At 38.5% G+C, this 11740-nt stretch overlaps 1 protein-coding gene across 4 annotated transcripts in view; it reads left to right on the top strand.

Moving 5' to 3' along the window:
• The first annotated feature begins 918 nt into the window (after positions 1 to 918).
• The window catches only part of LOC121303091 (dedicator of cytokinesis protein 8-like), a 59166-nt gene continuing 48344 nt past the window's right edge, over positions 919 to 11740 (top strand). For 3 of the 4 annotated variants that reach the window (XM_041233542.1, XM_041233551.1, XM_041233532.1), the window contains exon 1: positions 919 to 1067. In XM_041233542.1, coding sequence (XP_041089476.1) covers positions 1015 to 1067 — 53 coding nt within the window. In that variant the 5' untranslated portion in view covers positions 919 to 1014. Of the gene's footprint in view, positions 1068 to 2092; positions 2192 to 11740 lie in introns of those variants that run through there. The other variant, XM_041233560.1, reaches the window with a different exon arrangement.

The raw sequence follows: 11740 nt of genomic DNA, 5'->3' as shown, positions 1-11740 counted from the left end.
CCCCTCCGCTACCGGATTGAAGCAGGTTCTTCCTGGGCCGGGAAGTGTTTGAGCCGGGGGCAGTGTAGTGTCGGATCTCTCAGTACGCTGAGTGGGACTTTTTGTGTGTGACATTGAACTTGCGGGGGGGACTGGGACTATTACTTTTCTTGTAAATAGTTGTATTCTGTGTATTGCTGTACGGTGTGTGTGGTGTGTCTGTGTTTGTGATTCCTTGCTTATTTCCAGTCAGGTCAGCTCTTTGCCGTCTACCAGGCTGAGTGCGCCCCGCCCAGAGTCTGGTGCTACACCGCTATTGGTGCGTAAAAAGGGGGGCAGCTGTGGTCAGACCCGACTCTATTTAAACCCCAGTCTGCGTTGTATTGTTTATTTGCATAGTGACAGAGAGAGTTCTGAGGGGGATAATGAGCTAAATAAATCAATTTGTACTAAAAGAGATAATAAACGGCACTTGCAAGTGTCAAATCCCTTACATTTTTCTAAGAGCAATAAACAGCACTTTCAAACGCAAAAGAAATACCTTTGCAGCGTCACATTATTCCCACTGGTTTCAGGGCTCCGCCGCCACAGTATAATTGTGACAATACAACTCAACACAATTCCATTCAATTCATCGTATAACTATTTAATTTACTAGTGTCAAATATGTTTTAATTTAGTTTGACCAATTACTAACACATTAATCACATGTATGTGATTCTTCGCCTCCAACCGTCCCCGTAGCCCTGCCATTTAATACGCTTCTTATTACAAATATCCAACATGTATTTGAGCTATTACAGTAGTTACTACAAGAATAAAACAGCTTACCTCCAATAGCATGCATGCAATAGTGACCCCGCCCATTGCTATCCTTACTTCTATGGAAGGTGAAAATGCGGAAGTTGCCACCCAGAAAAACATATAGTCAGCAGAGAAGGCTCACCCTCAACCACATGACGTTTTTTCCAGCACGAATAAAGTTGGAACTGTCCAAGATTATTGCAATATCACATATATATAGTTAAAACTTCTATGGCCACTCTGCCAGTCGCAGAAAGGAGGGCGTTTGCTCTTAAAATCAACAGGTAAGACTTTTTCTCTTCATCGTATGTTTATATATTTTTTGACTGTAAAATTGACAGCGCTGTCAAAAAGAAATTCAGAAGTAGCAAGCTGGAAGAAGCAGGCTGGTACACGTTGTGAATGTTAATGAGAGGCGTGTAAACATTAAGTTTCTATCTATCTATCTATCTATCTATCTATCTATCTATCTATCTATATATATAAACACTTAATTTATATGTAGTTAAAATATAACGTGTAAGGGGTAATGCATGTGTACAATCCGTTAAATTAAAACGGAGCTATTCCAGAAAGGAAAACTTACATTTTGACAAACCTGTGTTCACATGAACTATTTTATCCTTATCCGAACACATAATATTAACGCATCCTTTTTGGTGTATAAAATAATGAAATAGATAAGAATTATTTTCACTTCAGTGAGCTTTAGTATACAAAATCTCAAATTTGCATTAATATTTCAAGGTGCAGAAGGAAGTTGCTGTAAAACTGAACTGAAACTCTCTGCCAGACGATTTTGAACCTTAATTTTAACACAGAAAACAGAAAATGAATAAACTAAGAAACAAACTGTGTGCTACAGTTCAAGGGTGATAATTATAAATAGGTCATGTGTATATTTGGAAGCACCAAGGGCTCTGTTAAAAGAGGTAACACAATCTTCTTTAATTGTAAACTTTCATGACTGTCAAACTTTATGTAATGAATACAAATAAAAATAAAAATAATAAAAACTTTAAATAAGGTATACTTCAAAGCTTTTCAAAATGTTGGTTTGTCTGGTCCAAGTAAATCTAAAAATGTAGTTTCTGTACCTTTAAAACATTGTGCCCAGCCCCTTTCAGTTATTGTTATAATTGCAGTGAGCAAAGCCACTATTTACAGAACAAAGAAGTGCTGGGTGTTCATGTAGCATTGGGCATGTTGTATTGTCATGTGTGTCATTCTTTGTCTTTGCATTTCCTTTTCGTGCAACTAACCTATTTCTCATTTCTCAACTTCTCCTTTCGCTGTTTTTTCAGTTTTGTTGTTTTTTGAGTATAATGTTTTGTCCAAATCTCCCAGGAAGAGGGGTATGGATAGCTGTGGATGATGAAGTGAAGTTTTTTAATTGAAGTCTACATAGGTAAAATGACTTATGTGTAATGTTATAGATAAGTAAATATACCCATGTTTACTCAAAGTATGATTTAAGTTGTTGATCAGCTAAATAAGTCAGCTGTGTTTTAAAAAGTATATATCTGATGTAAATCGATGGTTAAGTATATAACCTGTTGGCGAAACATTTTTAAGTTTTGTTTTGTTTCTGAGCTCCAGTATAAAAAATATTGCAGATGATATTTGGCACCAAATGTGTAAATTTCCCTACAACCTTTTTTAACAAAGCTAAATTCTGAAGTATGTTTAACTTTCAGGTAAAATGAGTTTCCAAGGCACAATTATTGAAATTTCAACTTGTACTATAAAGAATACCAAGTTACATAGACTGGCGACACACTGGCAACCAGTATTAATATTGAAGTGTTGAGTATTTTTCTATGTGGTATGGATTTATTGTTGGAAATGGAAGTACACCGTTTAACACTATTAATAGGGTTATGTGGCAGGGTGCAGCCTGTCTTTGTATGTTTTTTCGGTGTTTAGAGTGGATGTGAGTGAGTCTGCAGGATGGATCTGTGAGTAAAGGAGTTTGTGTGAGGAATGCATGGAATGTGCCTAATGGACTAATGAGGTGTTAATTAATCAATTAGTCCAGACACCTTTATAAAAGGAGAGTGGTTGGAAGTGTTAGTGAGTGAGAGGACCTGTTTGGTAGCGAAGAGTGAGGGTGAGAGGGAGAGTGAGAGTGAGAGGGAGAGTGAGGGTGAGGCTGAGAGAGAGAGTGAGAGTGAGGGTGAGAGGAAGAGGGAGTGAGAGTGTGAGGGAGAGTGAGGGTGAGGGTGAGAGTGAGGGTGAGAGGAAGAGGGAGTGTGAGGGTGAGAATGAGAGTGAGAGTGAGAGTGAGGGTGAGAGTGAGAGTGAGAGGGAGAGTGAGGGTGAGAGTGAGAGGGAGAGTGAGGGTGAGAGTGAGTGAGAAGGAGAGGGAGGGTGAAAGTGAGAGGGTGAGGGTGAGAGGGTGAGGGTGATGGTGAGAGTGAGTGTGAGAGGGAGAGCGAGGGTGAGAGTGAGAGGGTGAGGGTGAGAATGAGGGTGAGAAGGAGAGGGAGAGTGAGTGTGAGAGGGAGAGGGAGAGTGAGAGGGAGGGTGATAGTGAGAGTGAGAGGGTGAGAAGGAGAGTGAGAGAGAGGGTGAGAGTGAGAGGGTGAGGGTGAGAGAGGGTGAGAGGGAGAGGGAGTGTGAGAGGGAGGGCTAGGGTGAGAGGGAGGGTGAGAGTGAGAGTGTGAGGGTGAGAATGAGGGTGAGAAGGAGAGGGAGAGGGAGTGTGAGAGGGAGAGGGAGAGTGAGAGGGAGGGTGAGAGTGAGAGAGGGTGAGAAGGAGTGTGAGAGTGAGAGTGAGAGGGAGAGGGAGAGGGAGAGAGGGTGAGAGGGAGAGGGAGGGTGAGAGTGAGAGGGTGAGAATGAGAGGGAGAGGGAGGGTGAGAGTGAGAGGGTGAGAGGGAGAGTGAGGGTGAGAGTGAGAAGGTGAGGGTGGGAGGGAGAGTGAGGGTGAGAGTGAGAGGGTGAGAGGGAGGGTGAGAGGGAGAGGGAGGGGGAGAGTGAGATGGAGAGTGAGGGTGAGAGTGAGAGTGAGGGTGAGAGGGAGAGTGAGGGTGAGTGAGAGTGAGGGCAAGAGTGAGTGCGTTAGCAGTGTTTTTGCTTCTTGTTTATTAGTTATTGTTTAGATTGTTTTGTAGGTCTTTTATTTGGCCATCATGCCCTTTGGTTTTGTGTGTTGATTATTATTTAATTAAAAGTATTTTATTTGCACTTTCCGACTCTGAGTCTCCTCACTTTGGCTACCCTGCCACAGGTTATTACAGACTTGCATTATTTAATCCTAGACTGTTCCTACTAGTGTTCTGTTGTCATTGTAAAAATACTTCATTTGAATATGCATTGTTCCTTATACGAATTACTGTGGTTCACATACTCTGGCACCTGTTTGCTTTATTATGGTTTCATGACTATGCTTGGCTTTGGTAAAATCACTCAAATGTTTAGAATAATTGCAGCCCCTTCTTACAGCTGTACAAGCAAACTTTCTCCAAACTGTGTAACATGGCAGACAGGGTACAAAATACTAGATAGACCATGTGATTCTTACTGTTCAGTTTGTCCTTTGTGGTTTTATTCTTTTGTTGTTCAGAATAAGGAAGCAGGCTTGGCATGACCAAATGACTACATTCAACCTAATGATGTGATGATGCTGTTATTAGTATACTGTAGCATTCACAGTATGGCTGTTTTAACACCCTTATAAATGTGTCCTATAATAAAAGAATAGCAAATTGCAATAAAGCTTAGTGAAATCATGGTAAAGCATAGGCAGGCATTGCAATGACCAGCAAGGCATTGTACAGCATATTGAAAAACATAGCGAACCAGGGTAAATGCATAGTATAAAAAGCCTGGGAAAACTGCACGAATTCTGTGCAAAAATACCATGGTAAACATTTATAAGGGCAGTCAGTAGAGTTTCATGAATATCAAACTTTATATCATCCACAAAACAAAGTTAATGAGTTTGTTTTGTGACAGGACTCACTATCTCATACAAACAAGCTTTTAAACAAGTTGATTCCACAAAAGAGAATGCTGACATAGGAAATAAATGGGCCAAATGTATCGTTTGACCAAATTATTTCTTGCCTTATAAGCAGGGTATCTGTGGTGATGGATCACTTAGCCATTTAGTGCTTCTCTTTGTTCACCACATGTATGAGGCATAAGCATTATTCTTTAGTCTCTGGCATTGACTCTCGCCAAAATGCAGCATCTGTTCAATTAAGGATACTTGTTGTCAGGAAGTATGAACGCAGTCTAGAAACTATGTAAATATATATAGTAATCTCCGCATCATTCATCCCATTATGTAATTAAGACAGTAGATAAGAACATCTAGAAAATAGATAGACCTAGTGAACATTATAAAAGATACTGATATAGTAGATGTTGGAAACCATAGTATTATAAATGTATTACATTTAAAACAGAAGCAGCAAGTAACAGGTATGTGTGCAGTGTGCATTTATAGCGTAAAGCTGAGAATAGAGGATCTTCAATTGTAGTAGTCTAGGGTGACCAAAGAGGAGCAAAATATAATGAGTACTGGAATGAACATGGGTTGTTCATGTGTTTTCAAGTTAACAAATTAATAATCTTTCATATTAAATTACCTGGAAAAAAACAAAAAACGGTAAAACAGGTACGCACGCAAACTAGCAACACTGTTCCATACAGTGCAATGTCTGTGATTTGTTTTAGGCATAATTTATGCATTAGTTTTCTTTGCATGATATATATATATTTTTTAATTTCGAATTATTTTACCCCTGATTTTCTGCCCAATTTCGAATGTCCAGTTATGTTCTCTCTCACCACTTCAGTTCCCAGGAGAAATGAAGGTTCCTCCAATCCCACCATGAAGCCAGTATCATTTATAACCAGGAGCTCACAAGCGGATGTCAGCTAGCCAGTGTGTCTGACTGAGTTCACCAGGCTCCTGGCGAGTAGAGTCCACTGTAGCACGATGAGGTGGAACAATCCCTGCCAGTTTTGCTTCCCTAGCCCATTGGAGCGACAGAGCCAGTGTAACGCACCCTCCACAATCCCCAGCGAAGACAGTCGACTTTGCACAGCAAGGACGTGAACCTGCGCTCCTCCCACCCTGCACACCGCTTAGCCATGCTTTTACCAGGGGAGCCACTCGGAGACCCCCTTTGCATGATATTTTTTTGATAGTCATGTACAAATTCTGAACATGGTCAGTTTTGGTTTAATATTGTTCCAGAACTGTAATGGTTTTAAAACATGAAGCTGTACAGAGCAATAATGTAATAGTTCGTAAGTTGTTCCATACTGTTTTATTTCTCTCAGAATATTTACCTTTACACAAAATAGAGCCCCACTGTATTTAACACTGTATTTAAAGACAACTTATAAACCAGGGTGGGCCACCAACCCATCAGTAACTCGCCAAACTTTGTCAAGATTGGTCTTAATGATCTGAATGATTTAGCATCAACAATATGGCTGGGTAACCCATGCCATATCCTCATGCTGTGTGTTAAGAAGTGTCTCCTACCCTCTGTACTAAGTGTATCTCTACTTCATTTGCAACTGCATCCTCTGGTCCTGGTTTTTGTGCTGTGATCAAACTATTGGTTTGGGTTAAATCCTTTCCAAAAGTAATATTCCATACCCTGTGAATGTAGATTGGAGTGCATACTATCAAGGTCACAAAACTAACTTGCAACAGGGAGAGGAAACTTTTATATACCAGTATTACAGAATATGTGATGGGTTCCATTTGCATAACAAACTAATAAATCATGTGAGACAGTCCAGGTAAATAAAAGTATGTGCTACAGATGGGACGTCTTTCTAAATTTGTACAAAACGAATTGAGCTCTGTTAGAATCTTGGGGGCCTCTCATTGAGTTGGTTTGATGGTTGTCTCTCCCGCAGAGTCCAGGTTGTCCATTTCCCTTTTATTTATTTATTTTTTACAGTAGACTTTTGCAAGTCTGAAGTGACCTGACCATGCTGTTATAATGATATGAATGTCATGTCATATTTTAACAGTGGAATGATGGCACACTAATGCTCTTTCAGTCCTTGTGGGTTATGTCTGCATGTCACAGATATTTAAAAAGCTGTGGAATAAAACTCCTATATTTTGAGTCAGCATACTAAAAGTACACAATATGCAGAACATTTCAAGATGGAATATGAACTAATGTAAACACAAAAGCAGCCTTTATTTATTGCTTTATAGCTTTTTTCATCTTGTTTCTGTATAGGAACCACCTATAGAGCTGATATTTTTAACATGGGTGTATAAGGCAATAGCCTTCTTAAGAATGTAATAACAACATGTATGAGGCACTACACCTTTCACAAAAGGTTACTGTCCAAAAAGGTTACTGTTAATTGCAATGCTTAGAGATGTGTTTTTTTGCTATTTACGGATTACACACTGTAACTAACACACCACCGTTTACGAGAGTGCCCAAAACAGTGTTCCTTTTTTGACAGCAAGACAATTTCTGCTATTGTGTATGATTTAAAAAAGCACACACCCTGTTTTATTTTAAAACTGTACATTTTCCTCAGATATCCCTTGTTTAGACAACAGAAAGAACTCAGGATAGGATAACCTTTTGTTGTTTCAGGTAAGTTAATTCTGATAGTAGGCACCTTGAATGAGAAGGACAATAACCCTAGCTAGGATCAAAACAAACGGGTCTTTTCTGTGGCCTCTCGTCTGCTGGCTGCAGGGGCTAGTGCCCACCTGCTAATGAGACGTCTCACATCATTTTCATATTTATGTATTTATTTTACCCTCCTCTCCCAGCCTCTGCTCCCTTCCCTCCTAATCTTCCAATCTTCCTCAAAAACTACGATCTATAATTTAATATGTACATGTTATTTGTACATTTTTTTTTTCCAATAGTAAAATGACCTATTTCTACTTCCCACTTCTGGCTTATTGTGTGTCCTCGCGCGTGTGCTCCTGTGATCCATGGTTCACTCTGCTTCACTCCGAGTGCATGCACAAACACGACAAAATCAGGATTCCTGGCAGGGAGGCAGGGAAAAATGGTGCCTTTCTGTGGCAAAGTGGTTTGCAGTGTGCAGGTGTAGCAGGGATGCAGTGCTCAGGAATGATTTGAAACAGCACAGTTCATAGTTAAACAGCTTTTTATTTGGCTGATTTGCTTGTTTTACAACCAGAAATAATAATACCTGGCTCTACACAACAATGTGTATCACGCAGGTAAACAACTTAATAACGGTGTTATATTTAGAACAATCGTTTATGACGGATCTTCCAGAGACTCTGTTGAGATCTACCGACTAATCTGTTCAATGCAAGTCTTCTTATTTTGGCCAAGATTCCTCCCTGGGTATTTTGACATTGTGTTGTGTACTTCAATCTCAAGTCTGTCTCAAAACAGGTTGACAGTGTAGCGTAATGAAGGAAAGCCTCTTGAGAAATTCTACTTCTGGTATATAAAGTTAAAAGAACAGTTTTTCACCCTCTGTCAGCCGTAAGCACCAATGTATTTCTTGGTCAGCAGTCATTTGTGTTTTTTAAAGATTTAAATCATCAAGAGTTAGCCCTATTAAAAAGCTTCACACTTGTAACATGGAATCTTGAGGACTATAAAACAAAACTGAGGAGTGCATGGCTTGTTGTGATAATATTCATTCTCCACAGAGCCCTGAGCTGCTATGGTAATGCAGCATTTCAAGTGACTGTTAATACAGTCTGCTTATTGTTTTGTGACTGTGTGTCCTGTGTTTTTGCAGTTTAGTTTAAAGTTAATTTTTGTGCCAGAAATGTGTTAGCACAGTGGGTGGATAACCTTTGCTTATCAGTAATTTGACACACCGCCCACCTTTCTAACCATGTCTAAGCATGACTGTTATAGAACAGTAAATACAAGCGTCAAACTCAAAATAGCACACAAGTAAGAACCGTCAGCTATGTGTGAAAAGCTTAAATAGCTACATTAACATTTTAATGTAACTCAGCATGTTGGTTGCAAATATATTTAACACACACTAAACAAACATAACTCACTGGTATGCAGTGGTGCAAGGTACTTAACTGAAACTTATTTTTATAATATATATATTATATATATATATATATATATATATATATAATATAGGAATATGTGTGGAGAGAAACTGCCAAAATGGATTTGAGTTACCTACTGGTGCTAAATCATCTGAAGAAATATTTGAGTTTATTAAATCAATAAAAAATACACTTCCTTAAGAACTCAGAGCCTTACTGATCATATATTCTGATTTCAGATGCGTTAAGAAATACCTGGGGCACAGATAACAGCTTGGTTGTATTTCTTAGGCTCCATTAGCAAAGTGTACACTTACTACAACACAGACACACATTGGTGCAAAAAAGACCCGCCAACAGAATGTATTGTAGTGTTCTAAACAGTCAACAACCCTGTTTATCTTTGGATTTAAAATTTAAAAAAAAAACATTAAAGTGTATTTCTGCCATTTGTTTTTACGTAATATCAGTCGCTTTCAATTTTCTGTTTGCTTTGGAAATCTTTCAAATATTTTAACACGGAAGGCCAGATTGTATTTATGGCTTATGTGAATGTTCATCTCATGCCCAGCCTTTCCCAGTTGACCTCACAGTACAGTGTGCATTAAGGTGGTCTTTAAAGATAAGGATATTCTCACTGACCAGCTGACAACTTTGATTTGTAAGCCCTACCTATAATAGGCGTAGTTTGTTTACATGACTTTCTTATGAGTTTTAGCAGAGTGGCATGAATGAATGTAATCTCTCTTCACCTACTATCTTAGAATGTAAATGTTGAGAGGACTGTCTGTCTATGCCAGGTTAGTAACATATCAGTCATCTATAGCACGGTTTTTGTATTTGTTTAGCTGTTCTATCTGATTAATGTATTTGTTTTTCCAGAAAAAATGTGATATTTGCAATTTAATAAAATGGGCATTATAGGAGTTTATTTTCCTTGTTGTGCACTAGAAAACTAATTTAAACTGAAATCAATAAATATTATCTTCCACTGGGGCAAGGTATCATTCCATAGTCTTTCTGTTTATATTTGTGATGCTAATAAGTAGGGATGTGTGTTTATTCAAAACACTGTCTGTTTTCAGTGCTTGTAGAACAGGAAGGGTATTTAGAATGGATGGTTTTTGAACTTTCAGTTTCGAAATAGAAACTTTTAAAATGTTTTATTTCAGTATTACAAGCAGGCAGAGAATGAACAAAACATTGGGAAGAGTGTTTCTTATCTTGCAAGTCCCTACTGTACAGTAGCTCCCTGCCACCCACACAAAGTCTGTAAGGACAGACAGCATTGACAGTTGCCAAGTAGGTCAATTAGGATGAACCTACAGTACTACCATTATTAAAGTTCACCTTGACAAAAAAAACAAAGCAAATTGTAGTAAGGCATAGTGAAAGAATTTCAAGGCATTGGCAAGCACAGTGAAGCCCTAGAGGTATAGCGAAACATGTGACACTGCAAAAGACTGCTAATACTGTATTTTCTGTGGTAAACTTTTATAAAGGAATTAAAGTGCAGTGGTAAACCAAATGTTATTCATATGCATTGAGTGAGATAGTTATTATTATTATTATTTATTTATTTATTTATTTATTACAGTGGTGACTGTCAGGAATGGTAGCACAATTAAGTTCCTAAGTAATAAGCAGGAAGTGGGGTAACATGGGCAACATTCCCCTCCCCCTAGCACACCACCAATTCATGGATGAAAAATAAACAGCATATCAATAAAAAATTACTTGTCGCTGAAAATACCTGCCATGCACGTCTGTACACAGCACCTGGATGGGATGTAGTATTACGCATATGTAAACTGTCAGCATATTTACCATACCTTATCAAAAACCAAAGCATTTATTATTTGGACGATGTCTGTTAAGCAGTCAGTGCTGTCAATTATTAAGTCTATTGTGAAACAAGCAGTTCATTTTTGCTGCTGCATTGTATCTCTTTGTGACTCATTAGCAAAGCGGTGGTGAGACAGGATCCCAGTGGAATTAAGATGTTGGGCTGTCTTGAGTAAATGGCTAAATCAAGCTGCCAGCGGTTTTTGGGTCTAATGGAAAATCTTTCAGCTGTGCTGCCGTGGTAAAATTTCTGTGCACCCTTTGAAACTGTCTGACCGATTTTCTGCTTTTTTTCAAATAAAAACAAAAAGCTGCCACTGTTCTGTAATTAACTAAAACGCTTGCCAGGCAAATTGCTTGAACCCTCACACTCTGGAGTTAGTTCACAGCTCTTGGTTTTGGACACAGTTGCTTCAGTGCTGCTACAAAAATGGAACTGAAGCCCCCGGTCAGCAATATAAATTGCTGAGAAGTACATTTATTATACTTTAGTTTAGTTAACATTAAAGGAAAACCCTTTCCAGGGCCAGTTATTTTGACCACATGCAGTAGCACAGTTAGTTGGATCCAAGCATGATATTTGCCTACCAAAGGCTTTAAAATCTGTTTGCTCAGTTATCAACAATAGCAGCATTATGACTTTAATGTGTTGAAGATGTGTTCTTGGCTTTACTTTCCTAACAGTACTTTAACTGAAGTTACCATACAAATAAAAAATAAGCAGCACATGCATACTGTGTGCTAGCAATCTACAGCTGTCTTTGAAGGTCATTTTCTAACATTAGGTAAATAAAAAGGAGGGGGTGGTCATTTGGAATCAAGGTTCTTGGAGCCAAGATCACAATTTTTATAAAGCATGGCAAATATTCCAAGTGTATGCCAACCAACAAGACTTCCTTGGCCTCTTCAAGGACACAGCCAAAGTCTATTTCACTAATTTTTGTCAGTCTTACTTTCCTTTGTACTTTAAATATGGGAATTACGTTTATGATTATTGTTGTCTTTTTATGTTTTTTATTTGTTATTAGATACCTGTTCATTCTCGATGTATAATTAGTATTTGAAAAACACTCCCCTAGTAACAGTAATATATGTTCTTTC

Source organism: Polyodon spathula, chromosome 2 (genome assembly GCF_017654505.1).
Source record: "Polyodon spathula isolate WHYD16114869_AA chromosome 2, ASM1765450v1, whole genome shotgun sequence".
Taxonomy (NCBI): domain Eukaryota; kingdom Metazoa; phylum Chordata; class Actinopteri; order Acipenseriformes; family Polyodontidae; genus Polyodon; species Polyodon spathula.
This window is presented reverse-complemented; position numbering and strand designations above follow the sequence as displayed.